The sequence below is a fragment of the Podarcis tiliguerta genome, assembly GCF_965153285.1.
Source record: "Podarcis tiliguerta genome assembly, chromosome: Z".
Taxonomy (NCBI): domain Eukaryota; kingdom Metazoa; phylum Chordata; class Lepidosauria; order Squamata; family Lacertidae; genus Podarcis; species Podarcis tiliguerta.
The window spans coordinates 41,432,785-41,458,368 of NC_139553.1; the positions used below are offsets into that span (position 1 = coordinate 41,432,785).

A 25,584-nucleotide genomic window follows, 5' to 3' on the forward strand; every position below is an offset into this window, starting at 1 on the left:
CTAAGAGATGCTGTAAGCAGTGGTCCAACAAGATGTGGAGGGCAACACACTGGCTACCTTTGCCATAGATCATCCATGAGATGGGGCATTGGACTGATATCAGCTCATCAAATACGCTGAAATGAGAGCTGTGCACATGATACAAAAGCTTAAAGGGGAACCAGCTTGCTCCCCCAATTCTACTCCTACATTTAGGTCTGTCAAACCCCCTGCTGGACTCTCAGCAGACCATAAAAATTCTGCTTGTTCTAGCTCTTCTCTCCACACCAAGGGGGAAGAGGGACAAAAGAAATCCACTGTGTAGAAAATGGGTTTCCCATGCAGGAAAAAGTCCTTACAGGGCCATCCACTGGGAAACAAAAAGGAGGCTTCTCTTCCTGAGCGAGTTCTCTGGAGAAGCCGTAAGGACTTGATGGTGTGCAGCAAACTATTTCAAAGGTCCTGTTAAGAGGGCAAACATTTGTTCTATTCCTGTAAATTTACTGTTGCATCTTCTCCTTCTCTTTAATGCATTTTAATGACTGGATATGCTGCTTTGCAAAGTGGGGTGCTTATTATTTAAGGAAAGGTCAAGGGACTGGAAAGCTTTTGAAATGAAAAACAACTTTTTTTGCCTTTGTTAATTCTCTCTCTCTCTCTCTCTCTCTCTCTCTCACACACACACACACACAGAGAGAGAGAGAGAGAGAGAGAGAGAGAGTGTGCTCTAGGTTCCTTACAAGCTGCTGACAATCCCAATACTTTTAGCTTTGAAATGTATTGGTTATGTTCAGAGGACTCCTTTCTCTCAGGAAAGCACTGCTGCTGCCAAACACCCATGACTGGAGGCTGCAAGTAGACATCATCCCCATGCAGAGTGAAACTGGCTCTGCCCCAATCTCCCTTTTTTGACATTTGCTAGCCAGACTTTCATTGTGAAGCAATCCTGGGAAGGACTTACGTGCCTTATAACATGGTACATAGGATGCTGACTTATACCACTGGTCCATCCAGCTCAGTACTGCCCCCCCCCCCAGGCCTACCTGGAGGAGATGATGTGGACTGAACCTGGAAACTCCTGCATGCACGGCAGTTGCCCTACCACTGAGCTAAAGCTCATCTTTATGCTTCTCTCTAGCATTGCCTGCTGAAAACCTCCTCTCAATGCACCTGAACCCCCCCCCCCCAGGAACAGTATGTGCTGCTTTACAGACTGCACATTGATTTGAAATCAAACATCCTCTAATAAAAAGATTACCCATCATGAAAACCGCTGGGCTAGCATGCATTGTTTGATGAGAGCAATTCCAGGGGATTATTGGTAGGGTTTAAATAGCCGCTGTGCCTGCTCATTTGTTTATTTGAGTTATTTATATCAGCTTTTAATGACAGTTCTCAAGGCGGCTGACATGACCCAGGACTCTCAACTCCCCATCCTTAGAGGAAGAGGCTGGGAATACAGAGGAGTGTATCTCAGACCAGGCGCAGCCTTCGCCACCCCACCATCCTCAGGAGTTCCAGCACCAGAGCATCCCAGAAGCTATGATAGAGGGATAAGAAATACCATTCCCAGGGCCTGAATGTGGCCCCACAGGGCTCTGTGTCCTGAGGGTTTGCCTGGGATGTGTCCTTGATGCTTCTTCCTTCTCTGGATGGAGGACAGAGACAAGGAGGCCACTGAGAAAACAGGTCTAATCCAGTAAGCTCTACCCATGTCCTTATGCAGCAATGGCCTCCAACTTGGATGGCTTTAAAAGAGCATGGAGGACAAATGCATGGAGGGTAAGGCAGTCAGTGACTACTGGCCCTGATGGCTATGCTTGCCTCCATGGTTGGAGGCAGAGATGCTTCTGGACGCCCGTTGCTGAAAAACTTCAGGAGGGGAAAGTGCTTGGGTTCTCCTGACGCCCTCAGAGGGTGATGGGCTCTCCTTCATTGCAGGTTTCTAAACAGAAGTTGGACAGCCATCTGCCAGGGATCCTTTGGCTGTGATTCCTGCATTGAAGGGTGTTGGAATAGAGGGTCCTCAGCAGCCCCTTCCAATTCTACGATTCTGCGATTCTGTGTATAATTCTGCAGCCTACTGTACAAAGGGGAAGCTTACATCAGTAGCTCTGACCACTTTTGCCTCTGGCCCGCTCAGCACAGGCATGTGGCCCTCAACCTGTTGAGAATGTGGCCCTTGGGTCCCCCCAGCCTTGCTCCAGATGAAGAAAACAAAAATGCATTCCGAATTTTAAGGAGCAGAGTGGCTCTGTGGATGTGCTCTGCATAGGGATTTGTTTTCAGTGCCATAAAGTTAAGCTCGCACAGCACTTTTGCGTGAAAATCAATTCCTGTTTCCCCTCTAAATTTCCTCTTTTCAGTTATCTAATTTAGGGAAGGGGGAGATGTGCCGCTGTTGCCATTCAGCTGACCTGTGATGTTTCGATTCAGGCTCCCTTCCCCTTCGCAGTAATGGCAGCTGACAACTCTGCTCTTAGTATATCACAAGGGCAAACGGAGATCAGCTTTCACTGCCATCTGGATGGGGCTATTAAAAGAAGCAGGTCCAATTAAAAGGTTATTTGATGCTCCCATCACCATAGAGCCTATACAAAGGGACATTTCAGAGCAGGTAGGTAGATCTGAATTCCTGAGGTCTAGCAGCGTCTTGTTCCCTCCTCTGTTCAGATCTGCTTTATTTTATGCTTTGTCTGAGAACTGAACTTGCCAACACGCTGGGCATTGAAGGAAACCTGCCTCTTAATTCCCATAGTTGCCAACTCATTTCTACAAAATTTTAAATATTTTCTTCCCCTTCTAGAATCAGGCATTGTTCAGCCATGCTTTCCTCCAAGAATAAAAATATACAAAATGTAGTAAAATTAAGTATCTGAATAAATGAAGGATTGTTTGAAAGATGGATTCCAAAGTTCTCTGAATTAAAAGAGCTTAGCATCTTCAAGTATTTTGTTGTTGTTACTGTAATGTGATAAACACTGGGATGCATTTAACTGAGATTTCTGCTAAGGGTCAGCAACTGGCAGCCTATGTGTTGAACCTGGCCCCCTGAAGAATGCAGCTTGCCTGTCCCCGTCTTTCTATTCAGGGGCAGAATATGAAGTACTGAAATGGTCAAGGTAAGGAGAAGTGGGCTTAGCCTTGGCCCTCTTGTGGTTTGTCTCCTTGTTACCAGGATATCCTCTCAGCCAGTCACTAACAATCCAAATCAACATTAAGAAAGTATCTGTCCATGACAAGAAAGTCAAACTGGCTTCCACACAAACTGGCATTTTCCTTCTCCACCTCCAGGTCTACCATATGATTGTTAAAAGCTGCCAGAGGTGTGCAGCTCCCCTTTGTGGTGAACCATTGAACTGCAGCACACAGCTTCTCAGAAGAAGACCTTTAGGCTCTGGATCGACTCTTCCCCAACCCAGCTGACCACTGGATCTTCCTGCTCAGCCACGCTGGAGCAACAAGGTATCTTTGGTTAGCCATTGGACCTGCCTTGCCCACAACCCCACCTCCTAACTTGTCACCTTCTGGTTTTAACTTGCACAAGGCAAAGGAACAATTCCATGGCAGATGCTACCAGAACAATCTCAAGCTTAGCAGGTGCCTGCAAAAGTCCTGAAAAAATAATGGGATATTCCGACCTTGTGACAGCATGCATTTCAGTTGTTTTAATATTAACTCCAAGAGTGACTATTTCTGAATGTACTCTAATCCGTTTTCCTTTAGCCCAGCCAAGAAAAGCAACTGAATCTTACTTGGAAAGTTATTACATACACCAATGACACAAAGGGAGTATAATTGGCTTTGCCAGCCCAGCTTCAACTCATGAGCAGAAGGTGTGTTGTCCTTGGCAAAAAACACACAACCACATCCCTTTCCCATGGCCATGGTCAACAATATCTATCCTTTTAAACCTCTTCCAGGTCAATACTTCCACCTGCTCTATAATAATCCCCACCTAGAGCGACCAGGTTATCCCCTGGGGATTCCCCCTTTCCCAACTGAGTATCAAGTTTTAAAAGATAGGCATAAAAGCCAGGGCTTTCCCCATCAATCTTCACACACCTGTATCCTTGCTCACCAGACTCACCTGCATAGCTCCCCTGTGTGGTGGGCCACTGAACTGCTACTGCCAGCTTCTCAGTGCAAGAGCCACCTCTGGGCTCCCTCTTCGCACCCAAGCCACTGAAACTTGGCAACAGGCAGTATTCTCAGGTAAGGGTCACTGCTGCCCATGCCTGGCCCCTTTTTCCAGCACTCTAATGCACAGCTGTCATTGCAAGTGTCTACAGTGCCCAGGACTGATTGTATTTCAGAGCACTGCAGGAAATAAGAACTGTGGTTGCCAGGTACATATCAGAGAAGAGCTGCCTTCATCTTCTTCATTGTTACCTGGAGAGCCTATCTGCCTGTGCAGCAGATATAATTAGGATGTGGAGGAGGAGCTGCCCACTGCCTACCATTGGGAGTGGCCAACAGAGGGTAACATGCTGAAGACCAACTCAAACAAGGAGTTAGGATGGAGAGCTTCCCAAAGCACCATGGGTGAATAGGCAGCAGGTAGTTGCCTCAACCTCTGGTTTAGTAGTCAAGCCCACTTCAAAGAACAAGAGAAACAAAGCACCTCCGATCTGAGGACTTCACCTATGAATCTTCTCATTGCTCAGTGACTGCCATGTTGAGTGACGAATTGCATGTGGGGCCAGAACTTTCAATCACCTTTCCAACAAAGTTCTTTTGCACAAATGCAAAGTTTCTAAGGGCTGCTCAAGGAGGTTGCAGCAGCCAGTGTTGATTTGTATGTGTGAATGGGCCATTGCCAGGCCTAGCAGAACTTCCCTCTCACCTTGCCTTGCAGTCTTGTGTGTGCTGCAGTGGATGAGCAATAAAGCCGCAGATTCAAGCCTCACCAGACTCTCTCTCTCAGCCTCAGGCTCCCCGTCTATAATATGGTGATAAGGAAACTTGCCTACTTTCCCAGGTACCATAATTATTGCAGGGATTATCTGGATTTTGTCTAAACACATGCAGCAATAGAACAAGGTGGGATGAGATGGGGAGCACAGGTGGAAAGGGTGTGTGTGTTATATTTTCAGATACTCCCCAGTGCAAAAACCTCCCCATAAAAAGGGAAAACCAGCATAGAAGCCAAAAGGCCAGAAAGCCGGGGGTTCCCCACCACCCAGTATTTTTTCAACTTGCAGGTAGTTGTTTCCTCCCCCAGTTGGGAGAAGGATTCCAAAGCAATATCCAAAGTGGTACAGTCCATTTCTGCTGCATGCACAGGCCCAGCCTAGGACAATGTAGAACTCTGAAACACACAATATGAATTTTGGAGTTTGGTGTGTGTGTGTGTGTGTGTGTGTGTGTGTGTGTGTTGCAGCAAAGTGCAGAAATAAACAGTCTGGTAAGACGGCTAACTGAAAGAATAAATAACCTGAAGGCGTGATACTCCTGGCAAACAAAGCTATTCTGAGTACAAGCTGATATGTGGCCACCATGAAGTCATTAGTGTAACCAACTGAAGGCACAGCGCTAACCGACTGAAGGAGGAAGGAAATAATGCCTGAGAAAATAATCTACAGGTAGTCACTTAAGATCGAATCAGCCAGGGAATAGGATACCTTTATGCCTTCCGCCCCCTACTGGTTCTGGTAACTTATTACAATTACTGTTGCTGTACCCTTGATAATGAACACCGACTGTTTTCAGTGGTTGTTGGTTCACACGCTCCTTTGAAAGTCATCAAGTGCAGCGACAACAAGCGACGGGGGTGGGGTGGACGTGGGCGATTCAATCCCATGTTTCCCTGGTACTGTAGATTTGACAGAGGAAGTTGTGCTCAGGCCTGGATGCAATGGCTAGAACAGAGGAAAAACTGTAAGGGGCCAAGCAAATTCTAATGCTACAATCACTGGACATGATAGCTGGTGTATAATTACAGAATACGAGAAACCAGGTGGCACAGTGCAGGGATGGAGGGGTTCTGTGGACCTTCGTACGTCATTCCACTTCAGCTCTCATCAGTCCCACTTCTTCACCCTTGGCAAAGTGCTAAATTGGGACCTGCTCAGCCATGAAACTAAGTGGGTGACTATGGGCCAGTGACTGCCTAGTCTACCTTGAAGGATAAAATGGAGGTGAGGGAAGAAGCAGGTAAACTACTGCAAGCTCCTTGGAGGGAAGGCAGGATATAAATGTTGCCCAGGTGAAGCAGCCCAGATCTTGAAGTCTATATCAGAAGCCCTTCTCTGTGTGCCTCATGGAAGTTAGGTATGGAGGGTGGCTGCATGGCCTTTTCAGTGGTGGCTCCATCTATGGAATACTCTCCCCAGGGAAACATGCCTGCCATTACCATTATCAGGGTTTTAGGCACTAGGCTATGACTTTTTCCTTCATTCAAGCCTTTGGTAACTAAGGCCCCATCTACATTATTTAAAGCAGTGACATACCACTTTAAACAGTCAACGGAGAGAAACCTGGGAACTGTAGTTTGTAACAGACTTAGAGAGAGCTAAGATTCTGAGTGGTGCAACAGTCAATCCCTATTTTTAGGCAACTCTGGGGATTCTGACCCTCTGTGAGGAGAACAGCGGTCTCCTAACAACTCTCAGCATCCTTAACAAACTATACTTCCCAGGATTGTTTGTGGAAGCCACCATGGTCAAAAGGGGAGTGGCACTGCTTCAAATGTATAGCACAGATGCCTCTATGGCAGTCATGGGCATAGCCAGGATTTTTGTTAGGGGGGAAAGGACTTGATTGCGGGGGGGGGGGGGCAGAACCAATGTGATTGGTTAGCTAGTTAAGTATTTCTATTGTTTTACTTGATCTAGGGGGGAGCTGCCCCCCCTTGGGTGGGATGGATAAAACCTGTCCTTATTATGTTACTATACCTTGTTTTAAATTTTCTGGCTTTAATCGTTTTTTTATCCACTGTTTAACCTCTTGTTCAGTTAAAGACTTCTTTTTTTCTATTCTTTTTTGCAAAATGCTCCCAACAAATGTAATAAATGATAGCAATGTTATATACACAGGTAATTAAGGTCCGCACCTCCTGCTTTGTTTTGCTCAATTGTCTTTTGCTGCAGTAAAAGAAAGAAAGAAAGAAACCCCTCACACTTACCCAACTTCAAAAAGTTTCACATATAAAGTTCCCAGGATACAAAACTATACGAAGCAATTAGAGACAGTGCCTTTCAAAGTCTACAAAGCAATGTGAACTTTGTAATTGCCCTTGAGGAAGGATAAGGTACACTGGCACTTCAGTCTGAAATCCCAAACCTGCTCCTAAGAAGTGAGCTGATTATATACCTCTCCAAAGGGTTTTTAAACTGGAGAGGAGTGCCTCATTATTGGGTGTATAAATGGGACAATTGCAGCCTTCCATATGCTCTGTTTTATATATATATATATATATATATATATATAAAAAGGAGAAAGGAGAGAGAGGGTGCTGAAGAGAAGAAAAACACAATTTTGCCACAAGCTGGTCCTTTGCCATAAGAAATAAATGCTGGCTAGGAGGAGTCACTGGAGCAAGATAACAAGCAAGGGCTCTCTGCGCAGAGGCGGAGCTAGTTGCTCCGGCACCTGGAGTGGCGCTAGCTGCCCGCAGGGGCAGGGCGAGCATCCCAGGGGGCAGGGGGCACTGTCACACCCCCCCCCATGGATGACACCCAGGGCGAACTGCCCCCACCGCACCCCCCTTCCTCCACCAGTGTCTCTGCGGAGAAGTAAAGTTCCCATTTAATCACACTGAGGCTCCTCAACTCAGTGAAACATTCAATAAACCCAGAGATCAACTCCCTACAATTCTCTCCCCCCCCCCCCATTGTTTTCTTCACTTTCACTTGATGTCTGTTTTTCTCTCTCTCTCTCCCTGTCTCTGCCCCGTGCTCTTTACTGCTTCCCAGTGATTTGAAACACAAAGCATCCAGGAGATTTCAACCTTAGGCACACCTTCTTAGCAGAATGTGTCCTACTCTCCAGTGCTGAGATGCTCAGCTGTGTATTAGAAACACAGCTGTGTATTAGAAACACAGGCACACACAAGTTTCCTTGGTTAGCTATGGGCCTTTCTTCAAATTACTTAGGGGTTTGGTGTGAGGAGGACCTTGGTGGCTGACACTGCCACGCTGCCCAAAATGAGGCTCTTCCTGAAGCCTTGAGAACTGAAAGCAAATGGGACAGAACAAGGATAGGAACCTTTTCAGATTGAAGAGCACATTTCCCTCTAGGCAACGTGCCAGGAGTAGGCAAAAGTGGGCAGAGGAATCAATGCAAAATTTACCTTTGTACAGTTGGTTAGGTTTCCACAAGCAGGCACACACCTTTTTATCCTCTACCCAGGTACGTACAACTCATTACAGTGGTACCTCGGGTTACATACGCTTCAGGTTACAGACTCCGCTAACCCAGAAATAGTACCTCCGGTTAAGAACTTTGCTTCAGGATGAGAACAGAAATCGTGCTCCAGTGGCGGCATGGCAGCAGCGGGAGGCCCCAAAGTGGTGCTTCAGGTTAAGAACAGTTTCAGGTTAAAAACGAATTAAGTTCTTAACCTGAGGTACCACTGTATCAGGGGTTTTTTTTTGTTCCCAGCCCGGGGGGGGACTACTCCAGGAGAGTGAGGGCTGATAATGGGTCTGGTTCTGGAGGGTTTGTGACCTGGGAAGAATCACAAGGGCCACATGACGAGATGGGGAGCATTTGGCACCCGGGCTGAGACTTCCCCATCCCAGAGACAAAGTATGACAAACTGGATTGCTTAGTGTGATCCATAAGCCTTTAAAATGGTCCCCTAAGGCAGAGCTTTCCATGCTCTTCATGTCTGTGTTTTAACTGTTTATTTCACTCTTATTGTTTATTTTTGGTGGTGTTGTTTCTTTCTCCCCAGTGTCAGTTTGAGTAAAAGTGTTGTTATTATTCTGCCAGGCATATGTGTGTGGCATTTTACAACATACACGCAGGCGTTTCAATCTGTAATTCAACACAAGAAGGAAGAAAGTTTAGACGGCATGAACAGAGGAAGAATATGCAAATTATTTCAATCATCTGTACTTAAGCTTAGTTAAATCAAATAAATACAGACAGAAAAATGAATGAAATAAATTAACATTCTTGGTATTTGCCACCAGTCTGGTTTTCCCTCACACATCTGCACCTAGACAGAGACTTTAAAGCTGTTGTCGACAAGTTCCCTTTCACACCCACTCTGATTTGCCATCCTCAAAGCAATCTCATGGTCAATTTATTGTTGGAGGAAAGTTGGAGTCGAGAGACTCTGGTTCCCTCTTAGGGATCTCATCCCTGTCTAAAGATCTGATCAGATGCATTGCACACACGCCAGGAAACGTTTCTCTGCATTGCACTGTCTCTGCAATTCATGCTTGTGCATTCCGGCTATTACATTTCCTATAGATCCAGGGTCCTTAGACTGTGCTGAGCCCAAATCTTCTTCTAAAAAGCCCTTTTTTCAGCTCTCACCCTACATGCAGGCAGGATTTTATTTCTAAAAACCAGAAATGATGGCTGGGCACACAGAGGTTTCTCTGAAGACTTGTTTTCCTAATGGTAGTCCAGACAATGAGGGAAACACTCTGCACAAACTCAGGGGCATGAACTGGAACTGCACAATCTTATACATATACAGTGAGGAATAAATTCCACTGAGTTCGTGAGACGTACTGCCAAGGAAGTGTGTTTGGGAGTGCAGCCCAAATCACTTTCCCTATCAGCTGTAGATTGCTTGCACAGGCTGGGGGTTGGACTAGAGGACCTCTGAGGTTCTTTCCAATTCTGCAGCTCTCTGCCAAAAGGTTCGCAATTGGGGGTGGGGTAGAAACTTTTGTGGGCTAATTTACAGTGATGCCCTAAGTGAAAGGTGCTTCCTCCCTACTTTCTTTTGGGAACAAAGAAGGCAACAATAAAGGGAAAGGAGGAACTGGAACATGCACACTCAAAGAAGCCCCGAAGTGGAACATAAGGAACATAGAAAACTGCCTTACCAAGTCAGATCATTGGTCCATCTAGCTTAATGTTGTCTACACTGACTGGCAGCAGCTCCCCAGGGTTTCAAACAGGAATCTTTCTGAGCCCTACCTGGAGATGCCAGGGATTGAACCTGGGACCTTCTGCAGGTAAAGCAGGTGCTCCAGGACTGAGCTATGACCCTTCCTGGAACTGGACGCGCATCTTTTTTGTGTGGTTAGCACTGAGTCCTCCAAGGAGGAGGGCAAACTTCCAGGCCAAGCTAAAAGGAGGGGTCCCTATAGACAAATGGCAATTTAAGACTGATAGCTGCTGCAGCAGCAGCATAGTGCTTCTTTCGTCTTGTTTGCACGGGGATGTTGCATGCACCCTCCTATACCTTTAAGTCACGTTCCTTCCCTCAAATAATCCTGGACACGGTAGTTTGTGAAAGGCTGCTGGGAACTGTAACTCCGTGAGGAGTAAACTGCAATGCTCGGGATTCCTCGAGGGAAGAAGCTGGGTGTTCTAATACACCCGTACGTGAAAGCTGTCAGGCTCGGTGGGGTTTTCTTCTGAGTAAACGTGCCTGTAACCTTGAGCAATCGTAAATGCGCTTCCTAGGGCTCAGGCAGCCCCCCACTGAATAAAGTGGGAATTACTTCTCTATAGGCATGCGCTGTCAGCTATGGGTTTTTCGGAAGTCCTTGGTTTGAAAACCGGCTGTATCATAAATCACACGAGGTGCTCTTTGCTAGGAAATTCCTTCTGAGCTAAGGTTACCAGACGTCCCCGTTTTCCGGGGACAGTCCCCGGATTTGCAAATCAGCCCCCATACAAAATCCACTGAGGTTGAAAAGTGTCCCCGGATTCATTGGGAAAAAAATCTGGTAACCTTACTCTGAGCTTCAACTCTCTTCCCCGCCCCGCCCCGCCCCATCCCGTAATATGGGAGTGGAGGATAATAAACCTGGGCTGCCTTTTACAGAATTGCTGTCAAGGATTATAAAGTCAAGTAGATGTGAATGACTTTAAACACTTTAAAAGCCAACTCCTGCAGTAAACATGCAGTAAACCACTATGACCTGTCTCCCCTTGATGTACATTATTGTCTTACCAAGAGATGATACACTTACCATACTTCTGTACAGCTGGCGGTCAGAAATGCAGGGGGCATTTGCCCTAGCAGGGCCACACAGACGGCCCGCGCCCTCCGGCACCTTACCACGTGCTGGCATTCGAAGTGGTGGTTCCCGCATAATCCCTCCCTGTCCTAGCAAGAGGCCCCTTAATCAGCGGGCCGGAGCCAAGGCTCTCCCTTCCTTCCCACGGGCCAAAACTCACCGGCGTTGCGGAGCTTGCGGTTCCTCAGCACGGACATGATCACCAAGACGTTCCCCAGGATGTCCACGACTATCGTGAAGATGAGCACGGCCGCCAGGGAGTGGCGCGCCTCAGGGTGGAAGCGGCATTCCGGGCAGCTCGCGTTGTCGTTCAGCATCTCCCCGCAGCTCCGGCGCCGCCGCCGCCGCCGTGCAGGTCCCGAGCAAGGGAAAGCCCTCCCCGGGACTCCCACCCCATCAGCAAAGAATCACCCGCGCCTGACTGCCCGCCCGCGGCGCGCCCGCAGAGCCTGAGCCGCCCGGTTCCCAACTCCAAAAGTTTAGCTCGCCTGGAAAGAGCGACGGGTCCTCCCCCTTTGCGCCTTCCCCTTCTCTCGGTAAGCGTCTCAAACTGCGCGGGGTAGCATGGAGGCGGGCGTTTCTCCCGTCACCTGCCTTTCCCGAAGCGCCGGGAAGGAGGTACCCAAACGTTGCGCTTTTGTCTCTCGCGGGCTGGCAAAAAAGACAAAAACGCACACAGACGCTCACGCCCCTGTTTCCAGGAGCGTCGAATAAGTCGGGAAACCCTCCCACCTCAGAGGGCGCCTCCTTGGGCTGCCCTTCTGGGACAGCGCGGCTGTGCCCTCCTTTCCTATCCTTGAGCCGCGCGTAAAAATGGGGACTTTGGAGAAGCGTGTTGGAATAAGGCAAACGCTAGTTTGCCGTGCGCCTTGCAGGCTTTCCGCGTTGCGCGGAGCTGGGGATGATCTACTGCTCTCTAGCCAGCTGCAAGGATTGCAGGCTCAAATATGCTTTCCCACTTCTACCTGTTCCTCCTCTGCCACAGAGAGGAAGGGAGAGAGCCAGGATGGTTAAGAGTGTTGGTCGCTCGCCACTTAGCCATCATGAAGCTCATTGGGTGACCTTGGGCCAGGGACTGCCTCTCAGCCTAACCTGACCACACAAGGTTGTTCTTAGGGGGAAATGGGCAGTGGGAGGGGACCCATGTGACACCCCCTTGAGTTCCTTGGAGGAGGGGGCTGGCTATACAACAACAACAGGGATAATAATGTGAAATGTGAATGCTGTCCATAGAGGCAAAGTGCCTTCCATGTTGACTTTTCCATGCCTGCTAAAGACATTCCTCTTCCAACAAGCCTTCTAAAATCTCAGTTGCTATCTGTCTTGGATCTGAATTGATTTTAAGTATGTGCCGATGTTTTAAACTGTTTTTTAAAATATATTTAGAGTTTTGTTTTAATATATTTAATATATTTTAATTGCCATGCAACGTTCAGCTGGTAGAGCACAAGACTCTTCATGACAGGGTCCTGGGTTCAAGCCCCATAGTCAGCAATAGATTCCTGCATTGAAGGGGGTTGGACTAGATGGCCCTCAGGATCCCTTCCGACCCACGAGTCTATGATTCTACCTTATTATGCAATTGTTCTTAACCATTTTATATGCAATTGTTTTTAACTTTTTTGTTTTTGTTTTGTTAATATGGAGTAGAAATTGAAAGGTCTGCTCGCTAGGAGAAATGCAGGATGAGGATTGATAGTGAAGGGGCACATCCAGCACCAGATACAGGAATACTTACACAGTAAATAGTGACACTGAAGGGAACTGACAGGGCTATCTTTAGCCGATATGGCACTGGGGTGCAAATATCCACCCAGCACCTCCAAATTACCACGGATAGTGTTGGGGTGGCCGTAGCTGCACACTACCAGCCATCCGGGGGGGGGGCACAACTCTCCCCCATGCCTCTGCAGGAGAGTGATCCTCGCAGAGGCTTAGGAGTGAAGTTGCGCCCCTCCCAAGCCTCCTTGGGAGGAGAGCGATTCCCGCAGATGCTTGGGAGGCTTGGGAGGCAAGCTGTGCGCCCGCCAGCCTTATAGTTGGCAGGGCGCAGCTGGCAGGTGTGCAGGGAAAGGGGAGGCTGCCAGCAAAGCTGTGCACTTGTGGGGCGCCCCTGAGAGGCCGGTGCCCTGGCACGACGCACCACTAAGCCTTATGGGAAAGACAGCTCTGGTGACAGAGACCCACAGAAGCAAAGGGAGAAAAGGTTTTTTCTTTCAAGCTTTCCGTCCTTTCGGATTCCAGCAGACCTTCAAGCCTGCGACACAAGCAAGCATTGCAAACCCAAATGCTGCAGCTGTGCCACCCTGTGCAAACCTTGGAGGAGACACTGAAAGGGACACAAGGTGGCCTAAGGGAGTAATAAGGTCCCTGCTGGATCCATCTAGGTCCATCTAGTTCAGCCTTCCTCAACTGATGTTTTGGCTCCCATCAGCCCTAGTCAGCATGGCTGTTTTGGCTGAGGCTAAGAGGAGCTATAGTTCAAAACATCTGGAGGGCATCAGGTTGGGGAAGACTGGTTTAGTCCCATATCTGGGTCCTCATGGTGTCAAATTCTAGGAAACAATGGAACTCACTCCCACAAGATACAGTGATGACCATCAACATGAATGGCTTCCCATACTAGAAAAGCTAATAAACTAACTGAAATTAGCCCAGGGACAAACAAAAGAGGATGCCTTCACCATGGTGTGGCTTCCCTTTATTACATACACAGTGCAACAAGACAACATAACCCCCCCCCCAACAGTGTGCGAATCAATAAGGCTTATTGGACCCAACAGCCCCCCATCCAACCACATAGAAAACGCACTGCAATAAACTGAATGCAACTATGATCTGAGCTCTCCAATCTCTCCTACCACCAAATGAAAACGAGCAAATGAATAAAGAACCAATCCATGTGATGCCGATGTAAGAACCCCACACATGCACAATGCAGAAGAAGGAAAAATAATTACCCCCACCTCTTTCTCCCCACCTGTTTCTCCCAATGTCTCACACCAGTGTCTCAACACCAAATGTAACAGACCTATAGACAGGACTCTATGAACTGAAAACAGAGAAGTTAGATGTACCTTTGTTATCCGTGGAAAATCTTTCAATGGAAACAATTATATATACAAAAGAAAATTGTTTTGAAAGGTGATGAGATAAATTTCTGGATTGGGTTGGCCCTACTCTACTTGCAGGAGGGGAGAACGCTGGTCTACATTCAGGTCCTGCTTGCAGGTTTCCCAGAAGCCTCTGTTTTGCCCCTGTGAAAAGCTGGAATAGATGTGGAACTATTCTGGCCTGATCTAGAAGGGCTCTCCTTTCGTTCTTGTGAGATGGTGAGATGAGACCGGGGTGGCTCAACCAACCCAATTAATCTTAACAGGGGCTGGTCCAAGACATTTTGCTACCTGAAGTGAAGGGCAAGGTATCAGCAAGCCTCTCCACTGCACATACCAAATCCAGTCATATTGGCCTTTGACACTCTCCTTAGCAATAGGACCATGTTGTCTGCTGCACCTGAGAGCAGTAGACTAGTTTAGCAGGTGAAGGGAGGCACACACAGGTCTGTCCACTCCTTGACTCTCAGCATTTGCCACCTGAGGCAGATGAATTATTCTGATTCATGGTAGGACTGGCCAGTGGCGTAGCGTGGGGGGTGCAGGGGGGCCGGCCGCACCGGGCGCAACATCTAGGGGGGCGCGCTCGCACTCGCAGCTCTCTGCCCCTACTTGGCTCACTCACTCTCTCTCACTGCAGTGCTGGCTGTGCGAATCCGATCCGAGCCGCCGGGTCGCCGCCCACTGTGGAGGGGAGGGTGCCAGGCGTGCGGTGCAGTGCGGAGAGAGAGCGAGGGACTTGCCTTGCCCCGGGTTAGGGGGCACAAATTACTTGCCTTGCCCCGGGTGCTGACAACCCACGTTACGCCACTGGGACTGGCCTACCAATTAAACTTGCATATTTGTAAAACAAACATTCCAAAGTGGGGGGAAAGCAGCCCTTTTATTTCTAGATACATATGTATGTGCCATCAGGCATATCTCAGAAGAACTTACTTTGTTGTGTGCAAGAAAAAGGGAGATCTCTTTTTTAAGACAGTGTTTTGGCACCTACCATCTTTGTAGATATTTGAATTAAAATTCCATATGAACAAACTTGAGCCCAATTAACCAGGCAGTCCTCATAATAGCATTTAAGGTTGCCTCCAGATTATCAGTGTTTTGTAGGAGGGAGTCTAGTGCATTCTGGAATGTTAGGTTTGTGCAGTTAAAGTGGATTAAAGGCCTCTGTTGTCTTGCTGAAACAAAGCCACTTTTCCTAAAGGACTTTTGCAGTTTGGAAAGTGACAGGGATGAAAAGTGTGCCAATGCTCCACGAGAAAATCAGAAGGAATGCCCATATGACTACTCTGTGAACAAATCAGAACAACTGCTCAGTAATGTCTAAATATAATCTAACCTCTGCCTATGTTTTGTTCCAGGAAATCAGGATGAATGATCAATAAATATGGTGGGCCTTAGGAAGATAAGGGATGGGCACATTGAATTTGGAGCAACAAGTCTGAATATCACCTGTGTGATTTAGTCTTTATCTTCACAAGTAGAGGAGGACTGGGGAACCTCTGGTCATGGGCCAGTCTTGGTACCCAGGGCATCTAAATTTGGCCCATAAAGCCATTTTTCTAAACCCATGCCCCACTGTCAATCAAGTAGCATCCCTTCGATAAGTGGGTGAGATTAGCGGATGGGGTGATCAGGGAACTGGTGTGCACAGCCAAAATAGCAGGCTTCATCTATCTCCACCTTTCAACTGGTTAAATCCTGCTCAGACCACTGCAGAGAGCAGGGCTGAACTCTCCGCTCAGTCCTTATCAGTACTTCATTACGGCATGAGATGATGGACAGGGGGGGTGGTCCTATGCACCTGTCAAAGTTGCCCCACGTAAGCCAAAAAGATTCCTCACCCCTGTCTCAGCTGCCGCACCCTGCCTGCTCCTCTCCCCTCCCAGCAATTGTCTGTAGGAAATTTGGCACATTTCACAGCATGCCCTTGAGCACATGCTCCCTCTCTCGTTCTCATGTTGCTGCTTCCACTTCTCTTCCACTCCCAGATACTAATTTGCATTAATTAATCATCAGCTAAAAATACCACCAGTGTTTATCTTCTTCTTCAAAGCACGGGTCACATCACCCAGGATGCTGGCACTTATATTTAGCACCTAGTCCTCCCCTCCCCCTCTCCCAGAAGAGGAAAGTTAGCATTTGTTTCTTGTTTGCAGGTGCTGTTCAGCATAATCTAATATACACTTCTCTTAAAAACACACACACACACAAAAACACCCATTGCCTTAATAATTGCTCTAGCACTTGGCCATAGAGCTGTTTTGTGATGCTGAATGCGGGAGAGAGGAGAGCAGTGGTGAGAAGAGGTGAATGGGAAGAGGTAACCCATAAAACAGATCAGAAAAGCATGGTGCAGCTTTCAGAGTCCCTGAGGGAATATACATTTCACCAAGTAAAAGTGCTGGAAGTCTCAGAACACAGGATAGTTTATCCTGGGAAGGAAGGAAGCAAGCTGTTTGATGGCGCCACCGTGTGGCCTTTAGCAAACTTGCTCTTAGATTATTATTATTATTCAGCATAAAATTTGTGAGAGCCTCTCCCAAGGGGCTTTGCAGCCCTAGGGGATTCTATTGCCTTTGGGGGGGGGGGGACACACGGAACCCTGGAGAACTCTCCACTCAGAGCAGTTTAGAGCTCTTCTGAGATCTATTAAAGCAGTTTTTCTTCCCTGTTAATCTCTCTATCACCAGTTGTGTAATTACCATTCCCCTTAAGTCAATTATTTCACTCCTTGGCTCGCCATTGGCGAAGCCAGCCCCATAAATGCTGTCTTTTCCTTCTTTCCTTAAGTTGCTATGACAAAGGTTTGCCTGCAGGTTAGCTCACTTTCTTCTTTTGTTCTTTATTATTATTATTGATTTTTAATTTCAAGCAACAAAACATACTTGTACGATGAATACAGAGTTTAGTAGCTTACAGAAAAGAAAGAAAAACAGAGGCTGGTGGTTGTAGTTTTCGATGTTTCAAGAAAGGCAATTAAATAAAAGTGTCTTTCCATCATGTTCCGTGAGTCGATGGAGGGTGAAAACCATTTTGATTGTCTTAACAAAGTCAATAAAAGGATACCATGTCGTACAGAAGGTGTGAATCCTTTCCCCCCCAAGATCGATATTCTTTTTGTGAAATGGTTAATTTGTCCATAAGCACAGCATCCCATGCTTGCAAAACTCATGCTTCAAAAAGATTTGCATTTAAAGTTTTCTAGTTTTTCGCAATAACTAATCTAGCTGCAGTTAATAAACAGATGTGGTCTTTATTGGTTGTGTTGTTAATCTGATGAGTAAAATGAGATAATTGGGCTCTTCTTTATGCTGTCCTTGTTTTAATCCTGTATAGAGAATCGTAGAGTCCCTTTGTTGTTGTTGCTGTTTAGTCGTTTAGTCGTGTCCGACTCTTCGAGACCCCATGGACCAGATCACGCCAGGCACTCCTGTCTTCCACTGCCTCCTGCAGTTTGGTCAAACTCATGCTGGTCTCTTCGAGAACACTGTCCAACCATCTCGTCCTCTGTCATCCCCTTCTCCTTGTGCCCTCCATCTTTCCCAACATCAGAGTCTTTTCCAGGGAGTCTTCTCTTCTCATGAGGTGGCCAAAGTATTAGAGCCTCAGCTTCAGGATCTGTCCTTCCAGTGAGCACTCAGGGCTGATTTCCTTCAGAATGGATAGGTTTGATCTTCTTGCAGTCCATGGGACTCTCAAGGGTCTCCTCCAGCACCATAATTCAAAAGCATCAATTTTTCGGCGATCAGCCTTCTTTCTGGTCCAGCTCTCACTTCCATACATCACTACTGGGAAAACCATAGCTTTTACTATACGGACCTTTGTTGGCAAGGTGATGTCTCTGCTTTTTAAGATGCTGTCTTGGTTTGTCATTGCTTTTCTCCCAAGAAGCAGGTGTTACAACTCTACAATTCTATGATTCTGCTACTTGCTCCTTCTCTGCTGGGAAACCTCTCTAAAACTGCTGTCCCCCATGCCTTAAAATCCTCTTGCTTGGTGGTCCCTAAATGTTCATGCTTGGTTCCATCAATTAACCCCCAGTGTCCCCTACCCTATTAAATGCATTATTCAGAACAGCAGTTTCCACAACCCACTATGGACGATAACAAAACAATAGGGTTCAAAACAGCAACAATTAATTGCACATTCATTCAATATCTAGTTAATTCAAGAAAAATAATGAACTTATCCAGTGATGCCCACTGTTGAAAATCAAATAATCATTGACCCCACTGCTGTCCCCTGCTTCTTAGTATCCCCCTAGGTAACCCCCACCCCACCCCACCCCACTTCTCTTCCTCCAACTGGGGCCACCCTGTTCATCCTTTTCTAGCCTCCTTGACTCACCTCTGCACCTGACTGTTGAGATGACAGTGCACCAGTCCATCCTGGCAGAATTACAAAAAAGAAGTGTTGCTTATGTATCTACTGTCAGCATCATTCCATGAGTGTGCGTGGGGCCTTGCAAAGTACAGTGGTACCTCGGATTAAGTACTTAATTCGTTCCGGAGATCCGTTCTTAACCTGAAACTGTTCTTAACCTGAAGCACCACTTTAGCTAATGGGGCCTCCTGCTGCTGCCGCTGCGCCGCTGCACGATTTCTGTTCTCACCCCGAAGCAAAGTTCTTAACCTGAAGCACTATTTCTGGGTTAGCGGAGTCTGTAACCTGAAGCGTCTGTAACCTGAAGCGTATGTAACCCGAGGTACCACTGTACAAGAGGACAGGACCCTGCCCTGGGAGGGATTGCAAATAAAACACCACACAGAAGCGCAGACAGCAGAAGAAAATGAAGGAAACAGAATTGAAACATCCCAGCATCACTCACAGCAAAGACCTGGTGAAAGCGGGTGTCCCCCCAGACAGGCTTGGAGGGCCCCGACCTAAATGTAAATGAAATAAAATAAACAGGTGAAGAATATAGGGAATGCTCTCCCTGGTAAGGCCTGCCTGGTCCCTTTGCTAACATCTTTTCAGTGTCAGACAAAGCCTTACCTTTTTCCCTCCAGGTTTTCGATGGGCTGAGCTGATTTTTATATTTATTGGTTTGTTGCATCTCTGTCTCACCTTTCCTTCAAGGAGGCGTATGTAGTTCTTCTCTCCATTTCATCCTCAAAACAACCCTGCAAGGTAGATTAGGCTGAGAGTGAGTGACTGGCGCTGGGCCACCCAGGGAGCTTCATGGTTAAGCAAGGATTTGAACCCTGGTGTCCCAGGTCCTAGTCCAACATTCTAACCACTGCACCACACTGCTGCTGCTGCTAAGCATACCAGCAAAGCTTCCTGAGGCTGTTACATAGTGAGTCTGTGTGTGCATAACTCGTAGGCATTCTTATGAGAATGTTAATGTTTTATATGCACTTTTAATACAGTAAGCCTGCAACTTGAACTCAGCTCCTTAGCTTCTTCCTGGATTGCTCAGTTGATTAGAGCGTGTTTCTGATGCCGCCAAGATTGCAGGTTCGATCCCTGTGTGGGACAGCTGCATATTCCTGCATTGCAGGGGGTTGGACTAGATGATCGTCAGGGTCCCTTCCAACTCTATGATTCTACACACATTAGCTTCTTCTACACAGTCCAGTGCTAAAGACCCTTTTACGATGGCTATATGTCAAAACTAGTCTCGCTGTTAGTTACATTGGAGAAATTGATGTGCATTGATTGTTTGATTTTAATACCTTTTATTCATTTTGCACATACCGTATTGGCCCAAATATAAGCTGCACTTTCCCCAAAAAAATTCTGACTGCGAAAAGGGAAAGTGCGGCTTAAATTCGTAACCTTCAAAAATTGGCTTTTACGGTATTGCAGCTGAAACCGACATATGGTAAGATGGAATGGGAGTGTGAGTGCATGCGGAATTTTAAGGGAGCGGCCTATATTTGGGTATTGTCTTTTTTCTTCTCTCCCCCCCCCCCCCCCGAATTTTAAAGTTGCGGCTTATTTGCAGGTGCAGCTTATATTTGGGCCAAAACAGTAGTTTAGAAAATAAAGCAAACAAAATAGGGGAGAAATTGTGAATCACATTTTGATTGATGGAAGATATTATTAAAAATATAAATGACTAGTGTATCTTATACAGAAGGAATACAAATAAAGGAAATCGGCTGATAAGAAGGAGGGAAGGGGAATGCCTAGAAAATATCAATGTAACTCTACAGGGACGTGGGTGGCGCTGTGGGTAAAACTTCAGTGCCTAGGACTTGCTGATCAGAAGGTCGGTGGTTCGAATCCCCGCGGCGGGGTGAGCTCCCGTCGTTCGGTCCCAGCTCCTGCCCACCTAGCAGTTCGAAAGCACCGCTAAGTGCAAGTAGATAACTAGGTACCGCTTTATAGTGGGAAGGTAAATGGTGTTTCCGTGTGCTGCGCTGGTGCCGGCTCGCCAGAACTCAGTGTGCTGGCCACGTGACCCGGAAGTATCTCGGGACAGCGCTGGCTCCCAGCCTCTTAAGTGAGATGAGCGCACAACCCTAGAGTCGGACACGACTGGCCCGTACGGGCAGAGGTACCTTTACCTTTACCTTTAACTCTACACAAATCATACCATTTGATGTGCACACTTTCTGCCATATAAATAGGGAAACCTGAGCAGCTCTGGGACTATGGGGGCAGGATGAGGAAGGGAAAACTTGAGAAATAATGCTTTCCTATCTTTTCAATTATGCTCAATAAAAATGCCTCAGGTTATTTTTTCTAGAGGAATTTTGAGCATCTTTTTTCATTCCTCGTGCACACAACTCCAATTTTTTTTAACTTCTCTGCAACCCCACCATAAGTGTATTATGGTTCCCTCCACCACCATGCATTTCCAACAAAGATTGCACCTCGACTTGTACATTTTGGCAAGGTTTTGAAGGTGTTATGTGCCACCTGTAAAACATTTTCATAATGTTTTCTTTTATAGAATAGCAGGCGGTGAACCTTATATCCCACTGTTCTAGGTATATTACATGTCCAATGTCTTGGGCCCATTTGATCTGTCCTTCTTCTACTACATCATCTTTTAAGTTCCATTCCAATAATAAATCATATACTTTTGATAATAATTTTTTGTTATTTCCCAGTACAACTTTTTGTAATTTTGATTCTTCCTTCTCAAAGCCTAATTTTTTATCCAAATTAAAGAGGTTGCTTAGTTGATGGTATTGAAGCCAGTCTGTGAAGTGGTGCCTTATATCTTCAAATAATTTCAACTTTATCTGGTCGTCTTCTTTTAATAGTTGCCTATACATTGCCCAGTTCCCTGTCATATTTAGTTTTTTAACCGTGAAAGCCTCTAATAGAGACAGCCACCATGGTGTGTTTGGTTCTAGTAATGGTTGATATGTAGCCCACCCTTTGTATAAAGCACTCCTGATAATATGGTTGTTAAATCCTTTGTGGACTTTTATTTTGTCGTAACTCAGGTAAGCGTGCCACCCATATCTATTATCAAAGCTCTCTAGGTCTAACATAGCTAATTTTTCCAATAAAATCCAATCCTTTATCCAGATTAAACACTCAGCTTCGTAATAAATTTTGAAATTTGGCAACGCACATCCTCCTCTCTCTTTCTTACCCATCAATAGTTTGTAACAGATGCACGGTTTCTTTCCTTGCCAGATCAACTTTCCTCCAATTCTCGAAACAATTTTTTTTGTTATGATTGGAATCATCTGAAAGAGGCAAAATGGGCAATATATTCATTTTTATTACCGAAATTCTTCCCCAGAATGATAGTTTCAATCTTGGCCAGATTTCTAGATCTCTTCTTATTTCTTTCCAGGTCTCTTTATAGTTTTTTAATAATAATTTTTATTAAGTTTTCCATTAAACAATCCAATCATATCACATTAATTATTCCAAATTATACCAATACAAATCATAAAATCTGAATATTTTGGCAAATTATAAATTTTGTTTGGGGTTCCCATGCTTTGAGCTCAGTAGGGTTCGATCATCTCATATTTGTGCTGCTTTTAATGTTCACCAGTCCCATCTTCCAATCTTCTTGATGTTATCCTTTTTCTTCTTAATGTCCTCTGAGTTGTTTTCACAGGCGAGTTAAAATAAACAATATTATACTTCTGTGTGAACTTTGTAAGGCTCTCCCTTTTTTTTTTTTTAGAACTGGTAAGTCTTTTGTTTGTCCTCATACAAATTAATGTTTTTCATTGTAATTTGGATGCCAAAATATTTTGCTTTTTTGACTGTTTCCAATCCTGTTATTTTTCTCAAATCTTTTTTTTTTCTTCCTCCTGCATATTTTTGACCATTAGTTTTGTTTTTCTTTGTTGAGTCTGAATCCCGACACTTCACCAAATTCTATTATTTTTTCTAAAGCTTTAGGGATGCTTTTTTTTTATCTTCTACTGTTAATATTATATCATCGGCAAAAGCCTTCAGCTTGAAGGACCTTTTCCCTAACGTAATCCTCTTGATTTCTTCCTCCTTCCTTGTTACCAAATTTAATATATCTAATATTAATATGAACAAGTAACAGGGATAAGGGACAGCCTTGTCTTGTTCCTCTTTCTATAGAAATATAGAAAGGCTCCTACTTGCTAAAATCTGGAAAGGAAACTACATAGCTACAAAGGAAGATTGGCTAAATAAACTTTTAGAATTTATTGAGTTGGCAAAATTAACTGCAATAATAAGATATCAAACAAACCAGAAACTAAGGTCACAATGGAAATGGTTTGAAGAATACATGAGCAAACACTGTTCTAAAGACAACATGCTGATATGTTTAGATTAAGTTTGTGAAGTTGACTCAGAAAACAAAATATTAGTAAAACAACAATACCAAGGATGAGAGATACAAATTGCAATGTAAATAAGAACATTAAAAAAAAAGAAATGACAAATAATGATGGAGGGAAGTGACTTAAATATAGTATTGATGTTGGTATTTCTGCATTGTTTGTATTTAAGTTTTGGTATATGTGTGGTTGTATGGGCATTGTAAATAATAATAAAATAAATAAAGGAAGGAAGGAAGGGAAAACTTAACTTCACTCTATCCACACCATGGTTGTCACAAGGCCCCATGAAGCTACAATTCCCAGTTTCCTGGGGAGAAGGACTGACTGCTAAACTACTTTGTAGCTCTCAAGACAGATAAACCGGTAGGAGAACACTTCAGTCTCCCAGGACATTCAAAACAAGATCTCAAAGCTGCTGTCTTATTACAAGAGAATTTCAGAAATAGACTTGAAAGAGAAGTTGCTGAATTACATCTTACCACCAAACTGAAAACTATGGAGAGGCCTGGTCTGAACAGAGATATTGGATTCTTGTCTCATTACACATGCATATGCATGCTATCCCTTGCTTTTTCCTTTTGGACTACCAGTAATTGCAGTCGTTAACAGTCATCAACAGGTTTACTATACCCATTGGGCCAATCACCAATCTCCTACTACCCTTCTGAGAAATACCCCACCCCACCCTCCCACTATATACAGTGGTACCTCGCAAGACGAATGCCTCGCAAGATGAAAGAGTTTTTTGTTTTTTGAGTTGCTTCGCAAGACGAATTTCCCTATGCGCTTGCTTCGCAAGACGAAAACGTCTTGCGCCTTTTTCTTAAAACCGTCAATGCATTCCTATGGGAAACCATCAATGCATTTCCTATGGGAAACCGTGCTTCGCAAGACAAAAAATTCACAAGACGAAAAAACTCGCAGAACGAATTAATTTCGTCGTGCGAGGCACCACTGTATAAGGGTCTGGTGACTTCTGTTTCAGTGTATCTGAAGAAGTGTGCATGCACACGAAAGCTTATACCAGAACAAACTTAGTTGGTCTATAAGGTGCTATTGGACAATTTTTTAAATTTTTATTTTGACTGCATTGGACCAACACGGCTACCTTCATGAATCTGTAGCTTTGTGAGGAGAACAGAGGTCTCTTAAAGACTCTCAGCCCCTGCATCAAACCACAGTTCCCAGGATTCTTTGGGGGGAAGCCATGACTGTTAAAAGTGGTATAAGAGAAATATAAATGCTTGGTGCAGATGTGACCTTCGTTGCAGGTCTCCTCCACTTACCACCTCTAAATTTAGAGTTTGCAGCCACTGAAAAAAAATCACTCTACGCTAAGCTTACATTTCAGGGGGAAATCCCTCCGTCAATCAATGTATTGACCAGGAAAAGGGAAGGAAAGCAGGTTGTGTGTTTGTTTGCTTCTTTTGTCCTGCTACGTGTGTGTGTGTGTGTGTGTGTGTGTGTGTGTGTGTGTGTGTGTTTAAAAGCAGAAAGAGCCCGCAATCTCTGCTGGGGAGCAGAACTATGGATCCTGCAAAAGATTCCTGCATTGCAGGGGGTTGGACTAGATGACACCGGGGTCCCTTAGTGCTACGATTTTATGTCAAGCTGGCAACCTCTGTTCTTTCTCAGCCGCTTGAGTTCTGTGCCTATCTTTGAAGTCATGGGAATGAAGCATACAAAGACTATGGCTTCCTAATTTAGGTCAGGATTGTCAAACAATCACCAGGGGATTTGCGAGAGGGTGGGGGTGGGATCCATTAAAAGAGGCGTCTGATCATCTCGGCTTCTCATTGGCAGCCTCCACACATATACACACACCATGGTGGAAGGGAGAGTGACAGCAGAGACAGGGAGCTTTCTTTTGCTGCTTGGAAGACAGGAAACATGCCTTCTCAAAAGCTTTAAGGAGGACAGTGGTTAATTTCCCCGTGCCTTTTAATCCGAGGTGAGAACCTGCAAAGTCCCTTTCTACAAAAGCCACAAAGAATCTTATGCCACCTTAAAAAAAGGTAAAGGTGACCGTTAAATCCAGTTGCAGATGACTCTGGGGTTGCGGCGCTCATCTCACTTTACAGGCCAAGAGAGCCAGCGCTTGTCCGGAGACAGCCTTTTCGGGTCGTGTGGCCAGCATGACTAAGCCGCTTCTGGTGAAACCAGAGCAGTGCATGGAAACACCGTTTACCTTCCTGCTGAAGCGGTACCTATTTAGTGTGCTTTCGAACTGCTAGGTTGGCAGGAGCTGGGACAGAGCAAGGGGAGCTCACCCCGTTGTGGGATTCGAACTGCCAACCTTATGATCAGGAAGCCTGAGAGGCTGAGTGGTTTAGACCACAGTGCCACGCACGTCCCTTAAATGCCACCTTAAAAGCTAGCAAATTTATTATCACATATGTGGTCATCGACCAGAATGCACTTCATCAGTTGATGAACCTGAGTCACAGGTGCTTGGTTGGAGTGGAAGTTAGGAAGAAATCAGGTTATGTATCTTGTTGGTTAGTTATTAATCACCTTCCACACATACAGTTTACAAAATTCAACAACAACAAAAACAGTTAAAAGCAACATTAGATAAAAACCGTG

The 25,584-nt window shown here is 45.6% G+C and overlaps 1 protein-coding gene across 1 annotated transcript in view; it reads right to left on the reverse strand.

The window, feature by feature from the left end:
- Positions 1-11,452, reverse strand: part of GPR50 (G protein-coupled receptor 50) — a gene marked incomplete at its 5' end in the record, with an annotated part of 42,925 nt that extends 31,473 nt beyond the window's left edge. The window contains one exon of the mRNA XM_083422349.1: positions 11,296-11,452. Coding sequence (XP_083278475.1) covers positions 11,296-11,452 — 157 coding nt within the window. The remainder of the gene's footprint in view (positions 1-11,295) is intronic.
- Positions 11,453-25,584: the final 14,132 nt, after the last annotated feature.